This window comes from Phytophthora sojae, assembly GCF_000149755.1.
Source record: "Phytophthora sojae unplaced genomic scaffold PHYSOscaffold_7, whole genome shotgun sequence".
NCBI lineage: Eukaryota > Oomycota > Peronosporomycetes > Peronosporales > Peronosporaceae > Phytophthora > Phytophthora sojae.
The window spans coordinates 2,774,650-2,800,890 of NW_009258121.1; the positions used below are offsets into that span (position 1 = coordinate 2,774,650).

Genomic DNA, 26,241 nt, shown 5'->3' on the forward strand with positions numbered 1-26,241 from the left:
GCTGGTTGCAGTGCTGCTGCTGCTGGGGGCTGGAGCTGCTGCGGGTGTTGCTAGCCGCCGCCGGAGGTTCTCGTTGGATGGAAAGGTCGTGGTTATCACGGGCGCGGCGAGTGGAATCGGGCGTCGGCTGGCGCTGAAGGTGTTTGGGGAGGCGAAGGGCGTGACGCTGGCGCTGCTGGACGTGGACCTGGAAGCGCTGCGCAAGCTGCGGACGGAGCTGCTGCAGCTGCGGGAGAACGAGAGCAAAGTCGCGTTTGTCTACGAGTGTGACGTGTCGGACTGTAGGGCGGTGGACGAGTGCATCGCTCGGGTGGTGGCGGACGTTGCACCCAGGCACCTTGGGGTGCTGGTGAACAATGCAGGTCGGTAGAACTTTAGTGAGGGGTTATATGCGGTGTGTGCAGGTAGGAAGGAGGAGGAGGGTCCTTTGAAGGTTATATGCGGTGAGTTCGAGTGGCTGAGTGTTGTGCGGGGTTTTAGGCGTCGTGATGGGGCGGTCGCTGCAGGACTTGACGCCTGAGCAGATCCAGAAGACGTTCGCGGTGAACACGCTGGCGCACTTTTGGACGGTGAAGGCCGCCCTCCCGTCAATGAAGAAGGCCCCGGAGGCGCTGCTGGTGACGCTGTCTTCGGTCATGGGGATGACGAGCAGCGCCGGGTTGACGGACTACTGCGCCAGCAAGGCTGCCGTGAACGCCTTCCACGAAGCGTGTAAGTTTGCGTTCTACAATTTTTTTTGGCTGTTTTTGTATTAAGTTGAAGATTTGTTGTTGCTGTTGTTATGAATGAAGTGAGGTTGGAACTTTGGCGCGACAATGTCAAGACGGTTCGAACGCTGCTGGTGTGTCCCGCTGCTGTGGACACGGGCATGTTTGCTGGTGTTTTGGCTGCGGATGATTGGGCTGTGAAGCTCTCCCGCTTCTTCATTCCTATGCTGCCCGAGTCTGAGGTCGTCGACACGATCTATCGAGCAATTCTGCGCGGTGACGAGTTGCTGATTTCGTGTTTTTCGGGCTGGAGAGGAATCGCTCTGGCGTGGGCCCCTGCTCTCTCTCGGATGCTGCCGGTTCCTCTGTACGATGTGGTGGTTCGGTTGGGCGGGGGCCTGAATGGCATGGATACGTTCGTCGGCAAACAACGCACTGTTGCAAAGGAAAAGGCGACTTGAAACTACCGCACACACTATTTGCTTGATTCCGTTCTTTTGTAGAGCTCACCAGCAAGTCAAAGTCACCGCATTACAACCGGTCTCTGAAAACAAAAAAAAACTGCGTTCATTAGGCACCGCGCGATTCAAACGGAACACGAAAACCCACACCATTCCACACACACACGCTTTGAAGCCGGAAGTTGCGAGGCGAAGCTCGTGCTGAAGCCGTGAGAAGTTCTCACTGAGAGCACCGAAACCGCCGACAGCTCTTACTACACTTCAGTCGTCAAATTTTACTGCTGTTAGTTCAGCTCCCACATTTGCCGGAGACCCCATGACGATAACAGACAACTCGTCCTCAATCTCAAAGTAGCTGCTGTACGTGATTGAAGCAGTGGTGGCCTGTGTGCCGCACGGGACGGTATCCGAGGCAATCCGCTCCGCGTTCCGTTGCAGTTGCACGCAAGAAGTGGCGAGTTGGGGCGCCAAGAAAACCTTCAAGCTGATGACGTACCACCCGGCGACGAGGAAGCAGATACTGTTCTCTTCGTTCGCTAGCGTGAAGAATTCATTGTCGATGATCCACTCCAAGCTGCTGCCTTTCAGCTTGGGGACGTTTTTGGACGCAGCGCTGAGATGGATCACCTTCTTGGCCTTTTCCTCCGCAAGAGACTGCTTGGTCTGCTCGAGCTCCTCCTGGACATCGCGGAGCTTAGCTTCTAATATGCCAACGCGGTCGAGCGAGAGCGGCTCGAGGCGGAAAGCGTACTTGGCGTTCCAAGCCGAGCGAAAGACCCGGATTTTCACGGTGAGCTCCAATTGGAGAGCGTCATCCCCGAGTGGGGTCAGGCTGCGACGGATTTTGCCTGGATCCAACCCCGTGGCTTCTTGCTCCGAGTCAGCGTCCGAGTCACCGCCGTCCGAGTCGATGGACTTCTCGCTGGCGCTGTTTCCTTCGAAGTCGTCATCGACCTCTTCAGGTGATCGGTCCATCAGGTACTCCAGAGCATCCTTGAATAGCTGGCCGGCAGCACAGATATGTTTGGGTTTAAGTAGTTTGTTCTAATCTTTTGTGTTGCGGTTGTTGTAGTGAGAGTAATATCACCTTGACGTAGTCCGCCAGGGTGGCATTAGGAATACTGTTGGTTGTGGTCACGTATTCCTTCTCGTCCAGGAAGCCGGTGCTCCACTGCTTCTTGCTCTTGCGGTCCTCTAGGAGGATCTTCACCTTCTCGGCCTGGCTCGTGAGCACGAAGCGGTACGTCGGCGCTGGGCGAGGCGCAAACGCAGTCACCCCGCTCTCGATCGTCTAGGTCATAATTTCCCACTTCCACTTGTCACTTCGAAACCAGCTGGTTCCATCTTCACCTACGATTTAGCTGCTATTTCTTATCTTTTTAAGGAAATCGTACCTTGTTTTATCGCACAACTACGAACTGCTCAAGTCCGGCCTTCAGATGTCATCACTTGTTGACTTGGACTTATACTTTGCCGCCACGTAAGTATTATATAAGATGCACATCAAAACCCAGCTCAGTGCTGCGCATCGAAACTCGGGGCGGGCCCAGCGATAAGAGCTGCCAGTATGATTTTAGAAAGTGAAAGTCACTGAGAAGTGCACAAATCTCTCGTGCGAGACACAATACTACGACACTAAAAATCTTATCCGAAGCCACCCCACGATGAACTCCCGACGGGCGATATTTTAACTTTCTTCACTGCCCTGTGGGTCGAGGTCATTGCTACGAGTTGTGCTCGGTTGGGGCCGAAGGCACTTAAGTAGGCGACAACACCTTTACAAATTGTAAGCTTCACGTTATTTACGTGTACTGTAAGCTTAGGCATTGCCGAGCAAGTCCCATACATGTACACCTTGTATAGGAAGACCCCGGTGCTGCAAACGTTACTTCTCTGGATCGTGAGGTCTCGAATAAGACTTTCGCGCTAAGATCTGTTAGTGCAAGCGCGTTCCAGTTCCCTCCGCGGTACCACTGGTACTACCAGTGCCCTTGGCAAGGCTGCAAGCCCTTGCAGCGTCAACACCAGTCTTTGTCGCTTGCGTCCGTTGGAAGGTCCGACGTCTATCATGGCGTGGAGACTTAGGCGTCAACAGATCCATCCAAGCTCCCCACACTGCTTTGCCTCAACGGAATTTGACTCACTTGCCAATTTCCTTCACAAGACACAGCAATAACAGCAGAAAAATGCCGAGGGATCTGTTCGCCGAAACCCCGTACGCGGGCCTGCGCGTGTCGGAAGAGGTGAAGCACCAGCTCATCGACCTCGAGAACGAGCTCCTGGTGCAGCATTTCCAACAGTACGAGGAGTATGTCGCCGTCGACAACCGCCGGGTCGACGAGCACCGCTGGGAACATTTCAAGTCCAAGGAAGACCTGCACGTGTACGAGGACCGATTCCAGCACTCGCAGTCCTGGAATGCTGTAGTGCCAACGAAGTCGGGCATGCCCGTGATGCTGCGAGTTGGAACGGTCCCCGGTCGCCTGGACGACCTCATGTTTGGCGTCGTGAACCCGACGTTGGGTTCCATGCGCATTCAAACCTCCTACGTTCACGACGTCGACGCTGCTGCGATCTTGTGCCCGATCGACGAGCCGAGTGAAGAGGAGCCGTTCCGCTCGCTGGTCATCAAGTGGCTGCCACTGGACGCCAGTCTCATCAAGAAGGCCCGCGACTTCGTGTACATCGAGGCGACCGGCATTCTGCACTTTGGCAACGGTGACCGCGTCGGCTACCACCTGAAGCACTCGGTTGAGCTCAACCAGACCAATCCGCAGCCGAACGTCATCCGCGCAAACCTCTCGTACTGCAGCTTCTACCGACAGAGTCACACCAACGTCATCGACGTCTTCGGAACCATGGCTCTCGGGGGCAAGATTGGGCGTTATGTATCGGTCCGAGTCGCTACGGAGGCTCTACTTTCGACCTACAACCTCGTGTTCTGCGCGCAGATGAAGAAAATGTCGTGGATGCTGCAGCAGCAGCGCTCGATGGGGCTGCAGAGGGGGCGGAACAAAAGCTGCGTCATGTGCAACAAGGACACAAGCTCGGGCATCATCGGCAGAATCGGTAAGAGCACGTGCAACTTGTGCTACGGCTCCGTGTGCCACTCGTGCAGGATCAACTGGCGCATCAGCTTCATCGCCCTCGGTGGCAAGCTCGTTCAACGGAAAATCGCCTTCTGTGCGACGTGTATCAGCAAAGCGTCCGTGTGCGACCCGAAGCAAGCTGCTAGAGACCAAGCTACGGGTTACGGGGCTTACAAAAGCCTCTCAACCGCCTCCCGCTCGGACACGACGGAAGTGTCTAATTTTTCGGTCGTCTCGTACTCTGACCCAGCGGAAGTGTCGGACTACGATTATAGGACTTGTTTATAAGGCGGGGGTTGTGAGGTAGATTACTGTAGTGTTTGAGTTCTGAGAGTGTGTGTGACGGACGATGCTGAAAGGCAGAGCTGACAGAATGAAAAAAATGTGATGTTTGCATTTTTCTGGTTCGTAGGCTAGCGTTATGAGCTTTTCACAGGCAACACGTAATAAGATATTGTCACTTAACGATTTCGACTACATGTAGTTACTCGAACTACTGCTACCAGGGTTAATACATAGTGTGTGGGAGGTCAGGGTGACTTTGGGTTTATATCATTTTAGTTACTTGCGTCTAGCCGAAGCAGGAACTTTAGTTTATGGACGCCAATGAGCACCCAGGGCCGTTGCTTATATTTCAACTAGTACACTCGGCAAGCTCTTACATTTCGACCTCACAGGCTACATGCTTACATGTTAGCAAAACACATTCCTGTGTGTCTCGATTTGCTCTTTGCATTTGCAGGGGCGATAGAAACAAGGGTTGGAAGAACAAATACCAATACAATATTTTCAGCACGGAATAATGTGCGAGAGGTCGATGCCGAGGATATGTATGGTTTCACGATAGCGTTGCACGCGGGCACAGAGCCATTTGTGCGCCCACACGGCGTCAGCAGTGCTTCTGTGTTTGCGGAATCCGCTTTGATTGGGGGACAGGAATGTGTCCACCGCAGCGGATATCCGTGCGAGTACGACGAGAGATATGGCCTTGCGAATGCTGCTTAACAGCACGATGGGGCGGAGACTGGAACATACACCTCGGGGCTTGTTGGGCTTGGGCAGGCACACGAGTGTTCCTTCACCGAGTGCGAGGGGGTGCCTTGCTCGAAGCTGCAGTTGACGAGATCTGCGAAGAGAGGCGCGAGGACTGAAGCCCCGTACTTAAGAAGTTCTGCTGGGAGCTCAGCTGGCCCAGCGGCGCGTTCGTTATTGAGGCGCCGAAAGGCTGCTTCGACTTCTGTTGCTGTAACAGGACGGGTTAGAGATCGCGGTTCACGATCCGGAACAGGATGTAGCCGCCCCGGGTCATAAAACAGCGTTCGGAAGTGATCTGTGATCACCTTGTTAGTAGTTTGTTGCCGCAGGATATACTTACCTTCTTGGTCGTGGTTTAACAGCGGTTGGGTTCGATGGGGGCTAATGTCTCGAACTGCTGCATACATTCGTGCCGAGTCGCTCAGATTTTCGATGCGTGTAATCCGCTCGTCCAGTTTGCGAGATGCGATGGCTCGGCATCGCGCTCGGATTTGATGGAGGATCTTGTTGCGGGCGGCTCGGAGCTCGATCGTGTTAGCGGCGCAGTCGTTGTAGATTCGAAGCTGAAGCGCCCGCTGGGCCTCAGAGAGCAGCTGAAGTTCATCGTCGTGATGTCGTACGTGGCGGTGGTTAGGACCTGCGAATCCTATAGTCCCCTCGGCTGCTTCTCGGATTCGATCGAGCGTGTCTGTCCAGCGCTGGAGAACGGTGCTGCCTTGTGCTGTTGGCTGTGAAAGCGCTGCCTGGAGCGCGTTCGTGTAGTCGTCTCGTGCTGTGTCGTCGTAGATGAGATGATCTCGTGCTAACTTGAGTGCTGGATCTGGCTTGACCGCGCTGTAGCGGAGACGGTGAGTGGCCGCGTTCAGGATGAAGTCGGCGGTGACGAGCTTGTGGTCCGACGCCGTCAACGTTCCACCCCAGGATCGTGCGTCCATATAGAGCCGTCGGCAGTTCTGAGGGCATAGGATATAGTCGATCTGGTTGTAAATACAGTGATTCGTCTGGCGCTGAATCCATGTTGTTTTGTGGCGGGCTCGCTTTTGAAAACCTGTGTTAGTGGCAAAGAGAAGGTGAGTAGAACAGAAGTCAGCTAATGCGTGGCCGTTTCGGTTGCGTATGCCTCGTGCATGTGGTCCCATGAATGCCTCTCCGTTGATCTGTTGTCCGAGCTTGGCGTTGAAGTCGCCGGTCACGAACGCGATGTTGCGCCTTGGTAGTTGGTCAAGTGTGTCGCTGAGATCAGCGTAGAATCGATCTACTTCGGCGAGAGGCCGACCGCTGTGGGGAGCATACGCCGTGACGATGTTCACGGGGCCTGCGTGGGGGAGTAAGAGCTGAACGACGCCGATTCGATCGCAGTGTGCCCAATAGCAGTGTAAGTAGGGGCGGACGCGGGGGGAGATGGCAAAGCCGATCCCGTGGCGCTCCTGTACGGCTGGTAGTGTGAGTAGCGTGTAGTCTCCGATACGTTTCTTGTCGAGGGTGCAGATGCGTGTTTCTTGGATGCCGAGAACGTCGATGCGGTAGCGCCGGAGGTCCTGGGGGAGCGTGTCCTGCTGCTTGCGGGTCGAACCTAACGACTGGACATTAAACGAACCTATCCTAAAACGGTTAGTTTGATGCGCGCGGCGAGGAGAGCGCGATAAGAGGGTGGGAGGTGTAGTTGTCGCTAGTGCTGTCGGCTTGGGGGCGAAGGAAAGACCCGCTAGGGACGTACAGATGCCCGAGAGCACCTGCCGGAAGCGCGTAGCTAGCATCATGCTGGCCACGCGTTCCGGGGGAGGGCGTCACCCCAACCCCAACCAAAAAAATACTCCCAATACAATGTCAATTTACAAAAACTAAGCATTTAACACGTTTATAATTATTGTCAATAATTGTGAAAAAAAATTGTTCTATTGACGGATCCCGTACCAAACCCAAAATATAATAGGATACATTATTCTCCGACCTCTTGATTGAAATAGGAAGATCGCCATGCGATATGGAGGTGATTAGCCATTAGCAGTAGTAGACTATACTACTACAGTAGTAGTATATTGCTTGTTGGGGACGAAGTCCCTGTAGTGTCTCGCGACCCTAAATTGCTTGCTTGCTTGAGAATCCGTGTTTGGAGGTAAATTGAATTCTGTATTGAATGGAGCCACTGCGGCTGTCGCCGCGGTGGTTTCTGTTAGTTTCTCTTTGCTAGTATGCCTCATAAGTATGCAGTATACAAATGCTGAGAGTGCGCCACGCTCTCCTCTTTCCGTAGGTAACGCCTCTGCGAAGTGTCTGCTGGCTACAGTCCCCCTTACATTGATACACTTCACTTTTACTTAGCTCTTTCAAGGGTGCTAAAAGGAGATTGTCTTGATAAACTGTTTAGTAAATCCTGATAAATTGATTCATCCACTTATATCGGAGCGGATGTGGATAAACAAATAGTAAGTTAAACAGCAGTGCATTAACGACAACTGATACAGTGACATTTGGGTAAATGAAATCCGTGGTAGCAGGCTGTGTGGAATGCCCCGAATAGCTAGTAGGAATTATGTGTTTAATTGTCTATTACGTAAATGCGTCCCCGGGGCGGCGGTGCTAAACATCAATATTTGAGTATGTTGCATTTGGTGTGTAGACGACGGCTTGATTTTTCTGTTGTGCCTACTTCTCATTTTTGCCATACCCCTCCCTGCGCAGCCGAACGCTCCCTAGCTGCGCTATGGATACCACACAAGCACGAATACAACTGCCCAATGCCTCGGATTATGACTGTGACCACGCCGACTACCAGCAGCGGAAGAAAGCATCAGTTGTACTATTACGACGACTTTGGCTACAGAACTACGTCTACTCGTACGTCTGCAACAATTTCCCAGACCAGTACATCGCGGCGACGAGGATGATCGGGGTCCGTCAGGTTAGGACTTTAGGCCTAAGTCCTAATGAGTCAAATTAGACTCTCAAAAAGTTAAGATTAGGACTTTCGCTTGTTTGACTTGATTAAAGTATAGTTGTACCACAAATTGACGGAAAAGTGGTGCACTATGCTGAAATCAAGTTAACAGATTTTGTTCTGCTGAATGCCCTGTCCGATTGAGGTCAAGCATTCGTGCGGGGCAGCTAACACTGAATTCTCTCGAGGACGACCAAAACACGTGTTGGTAAACGAAACCATAGCCTGCTCATTGATCGATGGCAATGAACTCCCCAAAATCAGCAGTGCAAATACACTACAGCAGGGTTTACACAGTATAAATTGGGTAGACTGAGACGATGTGGAGCCAGTAAGAACCACCAGTTTCATATTTTGCTTAAGGGAAGGGGGGTTAGAAGTAATGTGGGGGCTTTTACGAAGGTCTGAGCACGAGATTATACTCAAGTAGCAGTATTTCGCCCTTGTCAACCTTCAAGTGCACATGTAGCCATGATATCCCGTTAGGACTTCTAAAAACTTTATATTATTACTTTTCCCGACTAAGTACGAAAGTACTAACCTGACGCACCCCGGGGATGATCATCACGCTTAACATAGCCTCACCATTCGGCCACGGTGGGACGACCCATACTTAACATGGGAATTAGCTAACTCAGGGGCTCTTTCTAGTGCGTTTCGTGCAGTGATCTGAAGTGCACAAAACATGCATTAACCCTTTCGCGGACAAAGGGGAAAATGCAGATATGGTCTCGCTGAGTAGGGACAGCTGGATACAACTCATGTGGCTTTAGCCAACTTATCTCAACGAAGGTTTTGGTTGGGTTGGGGTGACGTCATCCCGGTAGACGGCTCGAGCTGAGTCTCGGCGCCGCTCTGCGAGCGCTGCCTTCGGGTAGCGTCTAGTCCACTGCGGGACATGTGGGGATGTCTTCGTGGGCAATGGTGGCAAGCTGTGGCCAAGGACTCGCTGCGCAGAAGGCTTCGCTGCGCGCTATGACCGGGCTCGCCGTAGCTGGTGGGCTGTTAACGGCATGGCCCAGGAAGATGAACTGGACGCGCGACAAGACCAAGGCGTAGGGCGCGCAAGGCACAAGAACAGATACTACAGATCAAGGTGCGAGGCTACGCTGGACATGCTGAAGACCGATGAGCAGACGTGCAAGGAGCAGAACAGATACTACAGATCAAGGCACAAGAAGCGGAGTGTTACATCGACGGCAGTACCGACGGCTTCCAGACGTTGACGAAGAGACCTGTGAAGGAGAGCGACGCAGCGAGCCGCCATTTTCACCAAGGACGAGGAGGAGGGAGGGGGAGCACCGAGAGCCTCACATTTCCTTGCGGATGCGGAAAAAGGTACAAACCGGAAGTTTACCCAGTTGTGGGTACAGTAGCGGTTCTCCTCGCCTATTTTTGTACACCAACCTAGCAATATAGAGTCTGGGACGGAGTAACTAGGCTACGCGAAACACGCAACTCATTTCATTTCATCTCAACGAAGATGTACGATCCACGAGACAGCAGACCTCTAATATAATCCCATCCGTTCTTTACGGTACTCGCGCTACTGTATTCCTGAGAGAGAGCGAGGTCGCGCTACGGCATTCTTAGCCGTAACACCTATATTATACTACATGTACAATATTTCCACATGTGACCATATCGTGGTCGTTCCGACATCCCTACATTTTCTGACAGACAGGATAAAGGCCAAAGCCAGGGCAAAATCGGAAATAGTGAAAGATCGGAAATTACACAATATATACGGTAGATTAGGTCTAGGGGGCGTTTTTGGTGCTTCCAGTCAGCGTTCATGAGAGGCTCTCAGCCGCGAGGAAATGGCTTCTAGAGGCCTGTAGGCCAAGAAAAACGGTATTTTGTGTATTCATGCATTACGGCCCCGGGAGCAATGTGTGCCGGAGCAGGCAAATTCATTAATGAGGCCGGCTCCCGGACAGGGGGCCACAATTAGAAGCAGTCCGACGCCAGCTAACTCCCCATTAGCCAATCTATTAGCCAATAGGGGACATGTATTTAATGATGATCGTTGATTGGTTCTCTCTACAGCCAATAGATACTCGCCTCCTGTCCGAAATTGGTGGCTGCTAGGCATTGTACGTCACCGACACGCGGCTCAGAGCGTTCAATCTCCTTTTTATTAGAGCTACTGATCAAGTCTCCTGCACCCCTCCGCGCACACATCTACACCCAAGACAAGACAACTGGCCGGCCGCCCCCCCCCCCTCCCAATACCGTAGCTCAATGGAAGAGCGCAGGGCCTCCACCCTGAGATGCCCGTTCAATTCGGGCCGGTGTTATTGATCACGATGGGCTTTTGCGGTCGTGTCGTGCTGTGCCAAGGGTCTTGCTGCTGCGTCACAGATTGTGCGTCTGCTTCAAGTTGTTTTGCCCGCGCATTGTCGCGCTGTGGTCGTGCCAGGAGTAGCGACTTCTACGTATATATCGGTGCTGCATTTGGGTGCGCGGTGCTCTAGCTCCTGTGCTAATTTCTGTTCTCTGTAAGGTTTGGGGCACTAGCGACGTTTTGTATGTATACGTCTAATACATGTATTGAATTAACCGAGAACCGTATTCCAGTGAGCCTACGCGTGCGTTTGTGTCAGGCTCTCTATGATCTGCTTCCGCATCAGTTTTGCGTTGAAGCGCGCGGACCTTGGACTTGTGCATATCTTCTTGATATCGCTTAAGAGAAGCGTATTCCCGGTTTGAAATGCCTCGACCGTGCGCTTGATGAAGTATAGCACAAATACTCCGCAGTCATCGTGGTTTATCTGTGCCGGGCTTGTTCGGACTCCTCTCACGACGAACGCTGGTGCTGCGTTGTCAGGATATTTAGTTCGCAGCTCCGCGTCGAAATATCCACCGACAACTTTTTTAATCGCTTCGATGCTGGAGATTCCTTTCGAGTCTACATGCACAAGGTATCTCCTCAGATTCTGCGTAGTGCCTACAGGGTTTTGCACAATGGCAAACGTCCAGTGATTGCCCATGCATATAGGTAAAACCACGTGATCGTACTTCTCGTACAGAAATGTTGCGGTGATACCGCAACAGCGCTCGTGCGCAAGTCCAATTTTTTGCTCCACTTGAGCGAACTCGCTGTAGATGTGTCCAAATACGTTTGCATCCATGAAAAACGTTCGGCCGTGTTGCGGGAGGTGCACTCGGATGTAATAGGACATAATCACATCGTTCAGCCAATTTTGGTCTTTAATTGTCCGGACATCTTCCGCTGTCACCAGCAAACGCATGCTGGTTTTGCCCACAACAAAGCATGGGGTTTGTGTTTCACACACAATCTCGGACTGCGATATATCCCACACATCTCCAAAATCAAATGGGACGCTGGCCTTCTCACTGTCATCATTCAACAGTGATATGACCTCCGGCGACTTAGGTTTTTCGGCCAAAGTCGACTTGGCTGGAGGCTGGGGGGTTTCGGCCAAAGTCGACTTGGCTGGAGGCTGGGGGGTTTCGGCTAGGGTCATTCACATTTGGCGCTGCCGTGCCGGTATTCTGGAGTCGTCGTGAGATGAAAGTGCTTAGATTGTGGCGGTCTATAAACCGGGTAGTCCACGAACTCTGAGCCGCGGGTTTGCACTCCGCAAAGCCAGGTATTGTCGACGCAGCATCCGCGACAACATCATCCCTGCACACCACCTGGCCGTTTGCCACTTTTGCCTTGATCCGTTCAACAATACCAGCCTCGTATTGAAGCGTCGGAGGGGCCATGCCTGGTGGCGCTGCCCGCTTTGCGGATGGATCGGCCTGGGACGAGAATAACTTGTGCTTGTTAGTCATCCAACCCAGCAAGGTTGTCCGAGCCACACCATGACGACGACCCCCCTCGGTAGCGTCCCATCCATTTCGCTCGCATGCGAGCAGGATCTCGATCTTCTCCGCATTCGTCCGCTGATCTGAGCTCGACATCTTGGCAAGAATCGAAGTGTCGCGTTTCGGACAAACTCGACATGTACCTTACATTTCATTGGATGAAATTTCTTAAATCCTATTGGTCAGAATGCGTACTATACTAATTACGACCCATAAATGATTGGTTGAGAAGCATGCTATTTAGTCATTCTACTTTCTGACAGCTGCCGCTCATCGGTGGCTCGCGAGTGTCGCTTACTCTCATTAACAGCAGTTTCGGGCTTCCTCGACTGTGGGCGATTTCGGGTTTACTCGAGTGTGGGCAATTTTGGGTATTCTCGATGGTACATGATTTCGGGTTTACTCGACTGTGTACGCTCGGCGGTTTGCGACTTCGGGAATTCTCGATACTATGCCGGTCAGGCTTGACGAGCCAAAGCTAATATGTCCTGTGTGTCTGCAGGAGCAGGGTCTTGAATTCGGCCTGTAGCGAGGAGACGCTTGTGGGCTGCGATGCGTTTGTCCAAGACGCCGCACTTGTGCAGGGGACGCAGCGCGCGCAAAACACTGCCAGCGCCCTTCGCGTTGATGTTCCGCGACTTTAGGAAGTCCAACACGGCATCTTCAGCACGGCGGTCGGCGTCCAAGACCTGATCCTTGTAGTCTGCAACCGTGGGGTCAAGCGTAAAGCCGTCTTCGAGGAACAGCTTCATGAAGGCGACGACGTGGCGTGATTCGGGCTTCTTTTGGCGGTCAGAGCAGTCCCAGACGCGAGGGACACGGGTGTACCACTCGTACCATGCAGCCGACAGGTGCGTAACTTGCTTCTTCCTCCGTTTTGGCTTGGGCTCTTGGTCTAACGATTCCTTTGCTTGGTCTTCTTCAGCGGGTCTACGCGGCTCCTTGGTTTTCATCTGAGCCGCCTCGACAATCGTCAACCGTGCAGCTAGGGCCTTGTTTGAGGCGATAAGCTCATGAATGACAGCTAGAAGGTGATCGATGCTTGGACAGTGATGTTGGCTTGCATCTTGTGTTTGGGTTTGTTCTTGTGCAGGCGGAGCGGCTTCGCTGTCCAGCGCGACTGACCACCCAAGCATGTCGCCAATCGGGATGTCTGCAGCACGCAAGCTCTCTTCCACGCGCGTGACAATGGTGGCCGCGGGTGAGAGCTCCTTGAGCTGCGGGTAGTAACGGACCAGGTACGCAGTGAGGACACTGAGGACCTTGGCGCTTACATTTAGACGTTGTTGCTTGAGACCTGTACAGGAATTGAACAGGAAGCCCTGCAATCGGCCGAGGCGTTCTTGACTGGTGTGATCAAGCGTCGCGATGTCGATGACCGCTGGAACGTCGTCTGCCGCCCACCCACTTAAGACCCGGGCCACCTTCCAGTCCTCGCGTGCCATGTTAGTGATGTAGGCGAAGGCCTTGTTCGTCTTGGTCATATCCCAAGCACCGGGATCGAAGATCCACTGGGCGGCGAGGCGGTCATCTCCGTTCGCATGCTGGGCCCCGCCACGCCGGAAGGAGTGCGAGGTCAGGTCAGGGGTGGCTCCTGCCGGCTCGGCGACGCGCTTGAGCATCCTGTTCACGTACGCCTGCACGCTGTCTTCGCCGCGCTTGACCTCACCGGTGCGTGCCTCGGTTGGGGCTGGTGTTGATGTTTCTTGTGTGTCCGGGCAGGTTTGCGGCGGTGGAACAGAGGATACGTTGCCGGCCGCGAGCATTGAAGGCAGGGACGACTCCGTCGGGACCACAGCGACGTCGAGCGAAGCGGGCTCGGCTTCCAGCAGCTCCAGCAGCGGCACACCTTCGCCAAGTGGCACGGCGACCTCCGCTACGAGATCGGGCAACTGGGACAGGAGTGCCGCGCATGGCGCGTCCTGCGTCGCTAGCGCTACGGCCAGAGCGTGCAAGGGACACGTCAAGAAGTCGCTCTTGTCCGGGATCAAGGTAAGACCCTATTCTTCTGATGTGTTGACACGTAGCAGCCGCGGGTAGAAGGTGCCGTCTGCCGATACAGACACGTGCTGTTTTTGGATGTAGCCTAGGTCCGACGACCGGCCAAAGCAGTGCCACATCAAGCACGCTATTGCTGCGTCTTGGTAGTCGGCGTGCACGCGTGCTGTGTTGTACACGTAACGGACTAAAGACTGTAAATCCTCCTTAGTACAAGGTGGAGCCTTATTAATCAAGCCACCTTTTTCGCGTTTCATGCAATGTTTATCTAAAGTCTTCCCTTGCTTTAGCAATATCAACTCAGTTGGTACTCTCAAGTGTGGATACTTGTCAAATAGCCACAACTTGACATTTCTATGATACGCTGTTGCCGTGTTGCGGGCTAACTTACCTTTCTTACCTTCGTTGGTTGCGAGGTAGAAGCCAAAGCGGTCCATCGTCGCCGCTAAACGTTTGCCGGAGGCATCCAAGAGAATGCTAGCCTCGACAAACTCAAGGCTAACCTTCTCCTCCTCCAACATCCGCTTGAATGCGGCGACGGCAGTATTCCGCGCCTTCTGCGTGTTCGTAGGAACGAAGGCAGCTAAGCTCATGCTGCTTCGTCTGCTACTGCTTGGTTCTTTTAATTGTGTGGTCAAACGCAAAGCCTACGTACTGGTTATCCTATCCACCGACCGGTTTCCTACCATACCATGACGGTGCCGACAGCGGCCTACACCTGCCGACACAATCTATCATTAGTTGAAAGCCTGAATTTCATTGATTGGTCTAAAACGGCTATTTTGAACCCTTCTCGCATTTTCATTTCGTGGTGGAGGTCATAATGGCGGCGCTCCTGAGCGCAATAGCGGCGCCGTGACCTGCGCTACGCCCTCCCCTCCAGGCTTCGCGTGCATGTCATGCGGGCGTGCACAGGCGTGAGCAGGCCCCCCAAGATGGCTCGTGGCAAGCCCGGCATGTCGCGTGCTCAGTCTGTGCCCTCGGAGCCAGTCGAGAGCGAGGAGGACCAGGGCACCCAGGACGCAAGGGCGAGGGGCAGCAGGCACCGCGGGGACACCAAGTGCGCGGGGGAAGGCGAGGAGCTCAAGAGTACGAAGCACAGCAGAGGCTCCAAGGGCACGACGGACGGACGGGCGTCGTCGTCGGCGGCGGTGGCGGTGGTGGTGGTGGTGGCCGAGGAGGGGGGGGAGTAGTAGTAGGAGGAGGAGGAGGAGGAGGAGATGAAGGAGGTGGAGAGAGTGAGGCAGGCCGCGATGACGCTGCAGGAAGGAGGGAGGTCGAGCAGGAGTCGAAGAGGGGAGGCAGAGCGCACGGCAGTGGAGGAGGAGGTCGTGCAATGCGTCAAGGAGCGTGGCGGTCACCGCTGAGGCAGCCGTGGAGGAGAGGGGACAAGACGGAGCGGCTGCCGCGTATGGTAAGGAGAAGGGGTGCGGCGAAGCTGAAGGAAGGAGAGGGCACGGCTGAGGCGAGCGCGTGGCGTACTCGAGTCGTCGAGCCTGCTGGCGTCCGTGGACAAGGGAGAGTGGCTGTGGTAGAGGGCGAGTGTGGCGGGGACGAAGGCGCAGTTTGCGGGGATGAAGAGCGGGTGGCCTGCGGCGAGGACACAAGAAAGCGTGCGAGGAGCTGGTGCGTCTCGTGGCGCCGCAGCTGGTCATGCAGAGCTGCCACTGCGTGCGGGTGCATTGTGTACGGTTGGCTGGGTGGCATGTTGCTGGGACCTGCCCCGATGCCCTCCTAGCTGGAGTTAAACCGTTAATACTAATTAAGTATCTATTTATTCAAGTGTTCCATTGCGTCACCTCCTCCTACATGTACATCTCCACGATAAGAAACTTGCAAATACTACTTATCGCATACCTTGTCGTTCTGCTAACATGTAGTACTAGTACTTTGTAGTGGTAAGTTCATGAAAGGGAATCGCCACGGAAACTCGGTTGAGTTTGAGAAGCTAGCGAAAGCGCCACTACAAACCGCGTAAAGCAGTTAAATTCAAGCTATACAAACTTTACGTAATGTGTCGGCAGCGTGCAAAATGTGTATAATATTATGTTACTTAGCCTCACTATACACGGATAACATATATCTCGACAGCCCTGCCTACATTATACGTCGGCAGGAGTGTCGGCGGCTCATACACCTACCCCTAGCGTTGATGATTGGATAAAATACCATCTATCGCCCTTCTCATTCGATAATAATCGATCATCGACATTTGATTGGATCATGACAGCTGTAACGGGGTTACACGCACAAGTGACTTTAGCCACTTGTGACTCTAACAGACACGACGTCTGTTAGAGGTTCGAAAGACTTTCTCGACCTTGGTTGGGGGCGAAGTCCCCTTACATTGAGTTGATCTCTCAGGGGTAGGGGAGACATCTGTACTGGAGACTCGCTTTAAAACGAACTCAAATTTTACTTGGGTTTAAGATACATTTGTCCCTCTATACCTAGGGGTTCAATTTATACAATCCTAGGTTGTCCTACTGTATCAGTAAAGTGGAGGTACAAAATTCGACATCAGTACTGGCTAAATACTGATCACCTTGAGATTACCGGTATGTCCAAATCAAGGTGCGGAGCTGCGAGCGCTCATTCAGCAAGATGTGGGGCAACGCAATGCAATGATTTACGTGTTCGCGTAGCCAAATTACACCTGCGCTAGTCTCAGTTTAAAGATGTGGGGTATGAACAGTTATTAATAAGTATAGTAGAGAATAACCAAGGAGCGACTGGTGTGCCGCATGTGCGGCGCGCCCAAGTCGCTTCCGGAAACAGTCTTCTACTACACTTGGATTCAGATCGACTCCGGGTCGTGGGGACGTCGTACCGTAGTGGTTGATCTAACCACTGTGGCGCGTCGCTCCTATTAGCAGCTATACAGATGCTCAGCTAATGTAAGGTACACTAATGGCTACATACATTTGGGACCACCACGAGTCGTCGTGGTCCACGACGGGTGGTTCATTTACATTTAGGATTCCTATTGGCTGAAAGTAGCATCTTTTAGCCAATGAACGACTTGCCTATTTGCAGGACTTGAGCAAGGTTGCATTAGGTGACCTACCTGTGATGCATGGTACCTGATCTTCTTGCCGCAGGAATTCATAAAAATCGGGAAAACGGGAGCGGGTTCTGAAAACCGTGGAGATGGTCCCAGATAGCAGCACGGCCCCTGGGACTAGCTGCGCCCACCGCAGTTTGCTGCACAGCGCTCGATTCTTCAACGCGTGTTCAACTTTTCATTGTCCGTTTTGGAAAGATCCAACGATAGTCTGCTACTTGGCCACAACCCGCTCGACCTTTGGGTAGCCCGTGTCACCGTTGGCACGGCATCCAACACGCTCCCTGTCAGCTTCAGCTCGTACGGGATGTCCATGTTGGCATAACCTCCACTAAATATACGCATCATGTCAACACGTCAGATCAAATAACAACAAGTAGCATCCAAATGCAATTGCATACCTTCGGGTGTGTGTGTGGTGGCGGGTTGTGTGGGGGGACAAGACGAGAAGGTTCCAGCACCAGTTGGGCATGGAGCAATTCAGTCTTTCTGCGCAAACTAATCAACGCTAAATGTTAGCAATAGTCCAGCACCTCATGATCCCTAGAAACCGCGCCGGAGTTAGACATTATGTTGATTAATTACCTTGCAGCCTTCATCAATGTCTCGGTCACTCGGGCGACCGTGTTTTAGGCCAGCGGTGAGCTTCATGCTGGGGGCTTCGGAACTCGGTAGCCTATACAGCAAGAAACCAGTTCACCACCCGTTACCACAGTATAATTAGGAGACGCAAACAGTATCGCGGGGTGCATGTAAGCTTACGCAGAATTCAAACCTGGCTGCTTCTCGGCTTACGTGTGTAGACATCATCCAGGACTCGTTTCACTTCTGCCTCTGTTGAGTAGTTGCACGCTAATAAGATGCATAATAGATCATGGTAAGCACGACAGGTAAAAACAGACAGACACGAGAATTGTATACCGGTCCCTGTCTTTCTCGTCCTCGCTTTGGGGATGCTTGCGATTGAAGAATGCCTGGCATTGGAAGCAGCTCATCGGCGGTATTTATCCTATCTGTTTTTCTAGTTAATAGGAATACTTATATGGTTATACGTGGACCAATCAAATGTGTTTGATATGTGGGAAGAAGGGACGACGATCCACTTTTGCGGATTTCGGGCTATAGTGAACTCAAGTTGTTGTTATGCTGTTCTGGATAGCATAAGACATTTTTGAACCCATCCGCGTTCAAGGGGTTAAGTAGGCGGCAATTGTGGTACTGTAGAGTACTCTGCATGCCCTTTTATTATCAAACCCTGTCCAGACCTTGGATGTAAGCAAAGCCCATGCTACGGCATGTGTCGGGCTTCTTCAGGTATTACTGCGTACCTACGTAGTACAAAATGTGACTAACTTGGTTACGTTTTTGTATACTTTGTTGGGGACGAAGTCCCCCCTTACATTGATGCACTCACTTTTACTTAGCTTTTATTTACTTACCTGATATCAGTTTAGATGGAACGGGTTAGGGCTGACATTCTGATTGAGCCGCCCAGGGCCATTTTTGACCAAAACATCCTGTGTTTACTGACATTTGCAGAATTCTAACGTGGATAGGATTTGAGATTTCTCTGCATAAAGATGCGGATTTTAGTGACCGTATGTCATTAAATCGGAGGTACACGAATCAGAGGGCATTTTCCAAACAGAGAATGGCTAATCTGGCTCAGCAAAGGGACGACAGGTGCAACTTTAGCTAAAATATTACATTTTATTGGCTCTGATGATGTGACTGGACGCCTCGTTGCATACGTTCATACCCTGATTTAGAGTGGAGGGAACACGGTCAGCAAGCTTATATACGGGAGCGTCAGACTCAGTCTCCTACAGTTTATTTAAGAAAATAAGATTGGACAGCTTCAAGGGATATTTATCAAAACCCCAAACAAACACGTGAGCATTTATCAAAACCCCACACAATAAGGATAAGGTGCATTCATTGGCTAAAACACTTCATTCAGGTTGTGCTGAGGCAGGCATCCTGTGTGTGACAGAGTGCCACGTCCTGCGGGTGCTTCGCCCTGTGAGTGCTGACGAAAACAAGCCAAACAGCAACAGTTAAGTCATTGTGCATAGCGAACCATCGTTACCTCTCTGCCTTCACCACCACGCGGTGCTTCTGTAGGACGCTGCCGTTCAGCTCTTGTATGACGCTGCACTCCACCACTCACGGGATGCAGCCGTCCAGCTCTCCAGCACTCGATGGACGCAGCGCTCGCAACACACAGGGCGCTACACTTCAGCACTCACAGGGCGAAGCACCCGCAGGACGTGGCACTCTGTCACACACAGGATGCCTGCCTCAGCACAACCTGAATGAAGTGTTTTAGCCAATGAATGCACCTTATCCTTATTGTAGTGATGGAAGCGCAGAAAAAAGTGAGCGGATCAGTAGCGCTCACTCGGAGCACATTCCCGCGCACTCGGAGCTTGCTCCCATCCAACACTACCTTATTGTGTGGGGTTTTGATAAATGCTGACCTGTTTGTTTGGGGTTTTGATAAATATCCCGCTTCAAGCTCGTGCCCACCAACCAGAGCATCATTGACTGCAGTACTAGAAGCGGTAGTGAGCGGTTGCGAGGAGCGTAGCCGCAGCAAACCCGCGCGGGGTGCCCACGAAGCAGGGCCGCGCGGTATTTGCGTTGGCGGGCCCAGCGACGAACGGACCCGTTGCCCCAACTCGGAGTTACTTTTCTATTGCGGGGGTCTGGGGGTGCAACCCCCAGCATGTAAAGCTCGCAATGTACTTCTTACATGCAATGACGAGTTCTTCATGCAGTTCTATGATAATAGTGTTCCTAATCGAACATGTGATGTCGGATCGGAAGCTGCACCGATCTGCACGTGATGGCTTAGACCCAATTAATCAATAGCTTCATTAGATCGATTGGGAGGGCGGGGACGTCGGCCTGCAGTTGAGATTCCACTGCAGGGTGTCGGCCCCTCCCTAAGCAACTCAACGGAGCAACGCGACTGAGATGCTCCACTACTAGTATATTTACAGTTCCATTGAATGAGGCGGCTCTGTGATCCTTACTAAGGTAACCTTTAGTACTGAAGATACCTTATAGACCACGCACTTTACCTTGTTTATGTGGCATTTTGCGTGGTGCGTCTGCTTTCACAGCACGAATTGTGCTGTTCGTGAATCGCGTTTCCCAAGCCAGGTGGGCATCGCGTCACCAGCCACCGTACTTCTTACAGTGTACCTCATTTCGCAATTCGCCGTCCAGCCCACAAGCGCTTCCTTTCGCGGTGCCAGGAATCGACCATGCGTCTGTCAACTATCCTCTCAGTAGTGTCGGTGCTCACGCTTCTCGCAAGCAGCTGCGCTCTCTCTGCGGTCGTGGATGCTAACGTTGGCGTCTCCGGACGTCGACGTGCTGGATGTGAGCCGTAACACGAGGCCCAGAAGAGATTCCAACGACAAGAGGCTTAACGCTAACTACCTCAGATACGCTGCTTGGCTCGATAAGCACTTCTCACGTATAGATGACGTAGTGGAAACAACCTGTCGTCTTCACGAAAGATCTGGCGAACAAGGAGTCGATGCTTTTTCACAGCGAGACAGCGAAACGACTCTGTTCAGGGCGTGGTGCACAAGAGGATTCCAGCCCAAGGAGATCTCCGCGAGGCTCCACAACACGCTTGGTGGTCGCGACGGCACGCTCTTCAAGAAGTACGAGGCTTGGCTCAAAACGCACTTTTCGGCCAAGGCGTGAACTACTCGTTCGTGAAGTACACGCACATGCGAGCACTACAGGCTAGTTTAGTTGTTACTGTACTTACTGCGAAACTGCATCCCCGTGCTGAAAAAAAATGCAATACCTTGTACTACGTGCATCCTACCGGTCGAGTTCGAGAGTGTGTAACTTAGAGCGTACAGAAATGTTATGAGCCCAGCACATTGTTTTTTGTGTGAGATTCTCACGAAAAAGAATATCACACACGTATACTTGTACGCGCTTTTGCTTACATAATTGCTACGGAGTTTTATCTCTGTTGTTCTGTGTGGATGTATCAACCGCGTATTGCGGCTGATTCCGCTACTCCATTCCTCCAGCTAGAAACTGCTGCAACTTGATGCGCCGCTCCTCCAAACTGTCCGTGCCGTCGATCCCGAAATCTTCGTTCAACAGAATGCTGAGCTCACTGATCCTGCGGTGACTCCACCGTCTCAACGACGTGTAGTTCGCGGGAAAGTATCGATGGGGGACAACTTCACCCACGGGTAGTCGGGGGATATCGGAGTGCGGAGCTGGTGCGCCAGGGAGCAACCCTCCGCGGCCTGACTTGGTCTTGACGAATCGGCGAATGCTGCGCGCCCCGCCGTGAACTGCAGCGTCGCGAAAGACTCGGGCGTTATACGCTGCGGCCCGAGTGTTGTGAAGAATGGCGTCGGTCTTTTGCTGCTGCTCTTGGAGGCGAGCAAACTGCCGACGGAGTTGTGCTGACTGCTCCACCACTTGCTCAAGCTGCTCTTGCTGCTGCTGGATCAGGTGCTCCGCGTGCTGAAGCCGCTGGAGCATTCGGAGCTCCGATTGCAGGACGTAGTCGTGGAAGTCCTGCTGGATCCAGTGGTCACGTTGCTGGATCTGCAGCCACAGGTCAATGGCCCACTGTGGAGGGGGATCGAGACTCGGGTTCATGAGTGCTGTTTTACTCCTAATAAGCTTGTGGCCTTTGGCTCCTTTTGATGAATGAACCATCAAGGGTACTTAAGTATGTAAAGCTGTTACCTATATCTGAGGTCATGTTGCGTCGATGTCAACCGTTGCCACCGCGAGAGACTTACAGGTCCATCGTCCGATATCCAGGCTAAGTACGATCATTTTCCTTATTCCAAGATGTCGCTGACTGCCAACAGGATGTCATTGAGCGCCAAGGAAGAGGTGCTGTGTGGGCCTACCTAGCCAAGGGGTCTTGAACTCTCAGTGGCAGCTCGCCACTAACAAGTTTGCGCAACTTATGACCCCCCCTCTAGGTCTGTATCGTGGACGAGGAGAACAATGTGATTGGCAAGGCCGATCGCGCGGTCATGGTAAGTTGGCAGAAAAGTAAAAATATTTTTATTCTAGTGCTTATTATCGGTACTTGCTGAAACCCGTCAATTATGTGTGTTTGCCCCCACACAGCGGGCGTTCAATCTGCCACACCGCGCGTCCTACATCGTCATCAAGAACTCAAGGTCCGGAATGATCCTTTCAATTTTGGAGCACCCTGAAGCTGACAATTTATTGCTGTTGTATGTTTTTAGTGGCAAATTCTACGTGCAGCGTCGCACGATGATCAAGGACTACTGCCCGGGGATGCTGGACCCGATGACGGGCGGAGTGGTGCAGTTCGGCGAGCCTATGGACGTGAACGCCGAGCGCGAAGCCGAGGAGGAGATGGGAGTCAAGAACACCCCTCTGCGCTACCTGACCACGTTTTACTACGGAGACGACCGCAGTCGCGTGTGGGGCGGACTCTTTGACTGCACCTTTGACGGCCCGCTGGTGCTGCAGGAAGAAGAGGTGGACGAAGTGCTCACAATGACAGCGGACGAAATTCTTGCGCGCCGCAAAGAGTTCACCCCCGACGGCATCTTCGCGTTCGAAAAGTACCTCAAGTTCATCGAAGCTGAAGGCAAGTAAGGTAAAAGAAAAGGAAATGCAACCGAGGACCAGCAGCTTTATCGAGACCGACAAACCCCTTGGAAAAAAATACCTGTAGGAAGTTCGTTGGGTATCAAAGGCAACAGCTTCAGATGGGCACCAGGAAGACAAAAACCTGACTCCCGGGTAGTTTCTTGACCTCGGCTCAATTTGCCACATTTTGTAAGGCTTGCCAATGCAGCTGCGCCGCCCGGAGCGCGCGGGCGTGACGGCGTCGCTCTCGGGCCCCAGGGCTCCGTTATGGACGCAACTTGATGCATCTGCTCCGCAGGACGCGCGCGCAGAACCACACAACGCGGCGTTCTCTCCGGCGGCGCGCTCGGGCCACGCCATGACGCTTCTGCCGCCCACCGGTAGCGTGCTGCTCTTCGGTGGCGCCGACGGCCAGATCTTCTTCGAGGACGTGTTTCTACTGGAGCCGGCGGGCTACGCGGGCTCAAGTTCTACCAGATCCACGCGCGCGGCGAGGCGCGGCAGCGTGCGGGGAGAGGACGCGCCAGGACAAGCAGTCGACGTGCAGTGGAAGCGGCTTGTGGTGTCGCGCGGGACGTCGTTCAACGGCCAGTCGCCGCGCTCGCCCATGTTCTCCAGTGCCGGGGCCATTGGCTCGGGCGTGGAGCGGCGCGCCCCCTCCTTCTTGCACGCCGGGGGAGGGCGGGACTATCACTCGATGCACTACGTCCAGACCTCGGCGGCGGAGGAGCGGGCCAAGGGCGTGCGGGTGCTGGTGATCGGCAACGTGGTGGTGGCCAGTGACGAAGTTGCAGCTCAAGGTGGCGCAGACACACAGGCGGAGGGGGGAGCTGGGGCCTTTGACGCGCCGACCTTGAGGGTGGAGGAGCTGAGAGTGAGGCAGCCGCTGCTGGAGGCCCAGTGGGAAGTTCGGCGCGTGGACGACTCGAGCATGTGGAAGCCCAGAGCCAGACACGCTCATAGCAGCGTCGTGGTGGGAGGAGAGCAGGTTTTCGTGTTTGGAGGGAAGGACGCCTCGAGCTCGACGTTTTTCAACGATATCTTCTACTACGACGCGCCCTTGAACCAGTGGGTGAAGCCGACGGTGAACCCGACGGGGCAGCTGCCGCAACCACGCGCGTTCGCCGGCTTGACGGCGAGTGATGATGGCAACACGCTGTTTCTCTTTGGCGGCACGGACGGGAAGCAAGAGTTCGGGTCGCTGTTTCTCTACGATGTGGCCAACTCGCGCTGGGACTCGCTTGCGGGCGCGACGCTAGGAGACCGACCGTCGTGCCGGATCAACCACTCGCTCACGTTTGCGGCTCCAAATCACCTGGTGCTCTTTGGTGGGAGACGGCGAGCTCTGCGTCAGAATGAACTCTACATTTACAATGTGAACACGCGCGCTTGGCGACTTGTTCAAGGCGGACCAGCTGAAGGACAGAGAAGCAGTCGCCGCAGAAGTAGCCAAACGGCTCTTGATGATAACCCCCCCACTGTCCGAACAGCACATGCTACGGTAATGTTTCGCCCCGAACCTGCGGGACCTGAAGCTGTGCAGAAGTTACTTGTCTTCGGCGGCTACGCTGGCTCGCATCAGTGGCTGGACGATCTGCACTTACTTTCCTTACCCCAAGCTGTGTTGATGCAGCCGCCGCCTCCAAGCAGAAACTCCTCTCGATCTATTGCAGCCACTCGTACGTTGATTTTTATCTCCTGGACGCTCATTTATGGTATCTAACGGCGGTATCGTTGTTTCATGCAGAACGTACCCGACCGGCACGATCCTCTTTCAACAAAAGCAGCGCGGCGGCTCGACTGGCTCTCTCAGCTCCTCAGCAACCCGTTCAAATGAGTCAGTCTTCGCAGTCGGCTCGCCTGCCGCCAGAGGCTACCCAGTCAGAGGGCCAACTCGAACGGCCTGCCCCACCCGTCCAGGAACCCCCACCAGTCTCTCAAACAACGCAACCCCTGCAGGAGCCACCTCCAGAGACTGTTGAATCAGACAATCGGCCTGACACAGCAAATGCAGAGCAGTCTTCGTCGTTACCGCCGCAGAACTCTCTGACATCGATAACGCCTGCCAGCTCTCCTCCTCGACAGCCACCACGGGAAATCTCTCGATCGGATACACTGCAACGACCAACCACGACTTTCACCGGCAGTGGCGTCCTGACAGACATCACCAACCAATCCAGCTCCAACACACAGAAACAACAGCAACAGCCAGCACTACCACGCTCCTCAGGCACCGCCACTACGGGAGGGGATGCGGCCTCCCCTGGTGCGGTAAAAAAACACAAACGCCGTCGACTTGTAGAGGATAGCCAAGACAGCAGCAATAGCAATAGCGTGGGCAGCAGCGGGAGTGGGGAGCTGACTACAGCGCAGGTGGGGATCCAGACCACGCTACTGCAGCTGCTGCAACACCAACCTCGAGTGGAAGACACTCTTGCGCGTATACTGTCGATGCTCACCAGGGAGCAAACTGCACGGCAGCAGCAGAACATGAGTCAGGAGACGTTGATGCGGATTCACAGCGAGGAGCAGAGTAAGCGTCTCGAAGCTGCGAACCGGAGAAATGAAGCATTGGAAGGACGTCTCGCTCGCTGCGAAGCCGAACGGGTTTCGCTGCAGGAGAAACTGATGGCACGCGAGACTGAGCTGTACATGCACAAGCGCAGCCTCGAAGCATCAATTCCACCTCTGAACGAACGTATCCAAGCCATCGAAGCTTCCCACATGCAGCAGCTGAACGTGTCGCGGGTCATTGAATCCAAGATATCGGCCGTCCACGACTTCATGGATGAACTGCGCAATGCTGGCGTGGAAGGCACAGAACGCGACGACTCTCCTTTGCGACGTCAAGGGTACGTTGCGTTTGCGCTCTGTATATTGCATGTCCCCAGGGGGTCTGCTCGATGCGGCGCGGCATGAATTGGAGTATTTTTCACGCCGCACCTAGAGCTCAGCTTGATGACCCCCTCACATCGAGCTTGGAGCCTCGCGGGCTACCATCATGATCTCCTGATGACTTTGGAGGGCTAGAATTCCCTTCAAGGACAGATACGGATCGTACATTTTGACTGATGATTGTGAAGAACGCTCTAATAACAAATGTGTGCTTGATGCCGTTAGCCGTCTTGACGACAGTGTGGCAACTCAGCCAACGCCATCCCCACCGAAGCCGCTACTATACCCGCAGCGTGTGGTCCTGGCACTGGAAGAGAAGATTCGAGTGATCCAGTCCGAGAAGGAGGCGCTCGAGAGCCAGGTAATGTGAAGGTTGCTTGTTCATTCTTCTGCTTTAGTCGCTCATAATACGTGGTGTCTTCATAGGTCAAGGAGATGACGGAGAAGTTGAAGCGTGTAGAAGGGAGAGAGGCACAGGCGCGGCAGTTCCTTTTCTCGTGGTGCCAGGGCGGCAACCCACCGATGCCAGCTTGCAAGCAAGGTCAGTTGAGTCCGAGGCTATGAACACTAGCACGGATAACTTGAC

At 53.4% G+C, this 26,241-nt stretch overlaps 12 protein-coding genes and 1 non-coding gene across 13 annotated transcripts; 8 read left to right on the forward strand and 5 right to left on the reverse strand.

Annotated features, from left to right (window-relative positions):
* Nucleotides 1-28: 28 nt before the first annotated feature.
* On the forward strand, nucleotides 29-1,168 carry PHYSODRAFT_563134 (hypothetical protein; the record flags this gene model as incomplete). The annotated part of the gene is made up of 3 exons (XM_009534360.1): nucleotides 29-404; nucleotides 481-711; nucleotides 792-1,168. Exons 2-3 carry the CDS (start codon nucleotides 489-491, stop codon nucleotides 1,166-1,168), a joined length of 600 nt encoding a protein of 199 aa, XP_009532655.1. The 5' UTR covers nucleotides 29-404; nucleotides 481-488.
* Nucleotides 1,169-1,429: 261 nt separating this feature from the next.
* Nucleotides 1,430-2,890, reverse strand: PHYSODRAFT_257139 (hypothetical protein; the record flags this gene model as incomplete). The annotated part of the gene is made up of 3 exons (XM_009534361.1): nucleotides 1,430-2,170; nucleotides 2,256-2,459; nucleotides 2,861-2,890. The coding sequence occupies 3 exons, from the start codon at nucleotides 2,888-2,890 to the stop codon at nucleotides 1,430-1,432; spliced, it is 975 nt and encodes a 324-aa protein (XP_009532656.1).
* Nucleotides 2,891-3,354: 464 nt separating this feature from the next.
* PHYSODRAFT_257126 (hypothetical protein) lies at nucleotides 3,355-4,545 on the forward strand (the record flags this gene model as incomplete). Its single annotated transcript, XM_009534362.1, has 1 exon — nucleotides 3,355-4,545. One exon carries the CDS (start codon nucleotides 3,355-3,357, stop codon nucleotides 4,543-4,545), a length of 1,191 nt encoding a protein of 396 aa, XP_009532657.1.
* A 713-nt stretch (nucleotides 4,546-5,258) lies between these two features.
* Nucleotides 5,259-7,052, reverse strand: PHYSODRAFT_336759 (hypothetical protein; the record flags this gene model as incomplete). Its single annotated transcript, XM_009534363.1, has 2 exons — nucleotides 5,259-6,865; nucleotides 7,010-7,052. 2 exons carry the CDS (start codon nucleotides 7,050-7,052, stop codon nucleotides 5,259-5,261), a joined length of 1,650 nt encoding a protein of 549 aa, XP_009532658.1.
* A 3,408-nt stretch (nucleotides 7,053-10,460) lies between these two features.
* PHYSODRAFT_t1374 lies at nucleotides 10,461-10,530 on the forward strand. Its single transcript has one exon. It is a non-coding gene; the product is annotated as a tRNA-OTHER (tRNA).
* Nucleotides 10,531-10,815: 285 nt separating this feature from the next.
* Nucleotides 10,816-11,484, reverse strand: PHYSODRAFT_516637 (hypothetical protein; the record flags this gene model as incomplete). The annotated part of the gene is made up of 2 exons (XM_009534364.1): nucleotides 10,816-11,076; nucleotides 11,197-11,484. 2 exons carry the CDS (start codon nucleotides 11,482-11,484, stop codon nucleotides 10,816-10,818), a joined length of 549 nt encoding a protein of 182 aa, XP_009532659.1.
* A 2,071-nt stretch (nucleotides 11,485-13,555) lies between these two features.
* Nucleotides 13,556-13,726, forward strand: PHYSODRAFT_374890 (hypothetical protein; the record flags this gene model as incomplete). The annotated part of the gene is made up of 1 exon (XM_009534365.1): nucleotides 13,556-13,726. A coding segment is annotated over one exon (171 nt), but the record flags the coding sequence as incomplete, so codon positions are not given.
* Nucleotides 13,727-14,067: 341 nt separating this feature from the next.
* PHYSODRAFT_518211 (hypothetical protein) lies at nucleotides 14,068-14,658 on the reverse strand (the record flags this gene model as incomplete). Its single annotated transcript, XM_009534366.1, has 1 exon — nucleotides 14,068-14,658. The coding sequence occupies one exon, from the start codon at nucleotides 14,656-14,658 to the stop codon at nucleotides 14,068-14,070; it is 591 nt and encodes a 196-aa protein (XP_009532661.1).
* Nucleotides 14,659-15,000: 342 nt separating this feature from the next.
* Nucleotides 15,001-15,600, forward strand: PHYSODRAFT_336761 (hypothetical protein; the record flags this gene model as incomplete). The annotated part of the gene is made up of 4 exons (XM_009534367.1): nucleotides 15,001-15,234; nucleotides 15,265-15,393; nucleotides 15,438-15,479; nucleotides 15,553-15,600. 4 exons carry the CDS (start codon nucleotides 15,001-15,003, stop codon nucleotides 15,598-15,600), a joined length of 453 nt encoding a protein of 150 aa, XP_009532662.1.
* A 4,801-nt stretch (nucleotides 15,601-20,401) lies between these two features.
* On the forward strand, nucleotides 20,402-20,852 carry PHYSODRAFT_304003 (hypothetical protein; the record flags this gene model as incomplete). The annotated part of the gene is made up of 2 exons (XM_009534368.1): nucleotides 20,402-20,519; nucleotides 20,623-20,852. The coding sequence occupies 2 exons, from the start codon at nucleotides 20,402-20,404 to the stop codon at nucleotides 20,850-20,852; spliced, it is 348 nt and encodes a 115-aa protein (XP_009532663.1).
* Nucleotides 20,853-21,176: 324 nt separating this feature from the next.
* Nucleotides 21,177-21,779, reverse strand: PHYSODRAFT_336762 (hypothetical protein; the record flags this gene model as incomplete). The annotated part of the gene is made up of 1 exon (XM_009534369.1): nucleotides 21,177-21,779. One exon carries the CDS (start codon nucleotides 21,777-21,779, stop codon nucleotides 21,177-21,179), a length of 603 nt encoding a protein of 200 aa, XP_009532664.1.
* Nucleotides 21,780-21,998: 219 nt separating this feature from the next.
* Nucleotides 21,999-22,766, forward strand: PHYSODRAFT_317448 (hypothetical protein; the record flags this gene model as incomplete). The annotated part of the gene is made up of 4 exons (XM_009534370.1): nucleotides 21,999-22,022; nucleotides 22,115-22,171; nucleotides 22,266-22,318; nucleotides 22,388-22,766. The coding sequence occupies 4 exons, from the start codon at nucleotides 21,999-22,001 to the stop codon at nucleotides 22,764-22,766; spliced, it is 513 nt and encodes a 170-aa protein (XP_009532665.1).
* A 196-nt stretch (nucleotides 22,767-22,962) lies between these two features.
* PHYSODRAFT_304006 (hypothetical protein) lies at nucleotides 22,963-26,219 on the forward strand (the record flags this gene model as incomplete). Its single annotated transcript, XM_009534371.1, has 4 exons — nucleotides 22,963-24,439; nucleotides 24,508-25,612; nucleotides 25,785-26,016; nucleotides 26,082-26,219. The coding sequence occupies 4 exons, from the start codon at nucleotides 22,963-22,965 to the stop codon at nucleotides 26,217-26,219; spliced, it is 2,952 nt and encodes a 983-aa protein (XP_009532666.1).
* Between the last annotated feature and the right edge of the window lie 22 nt (nucleotides 26,220-26,241).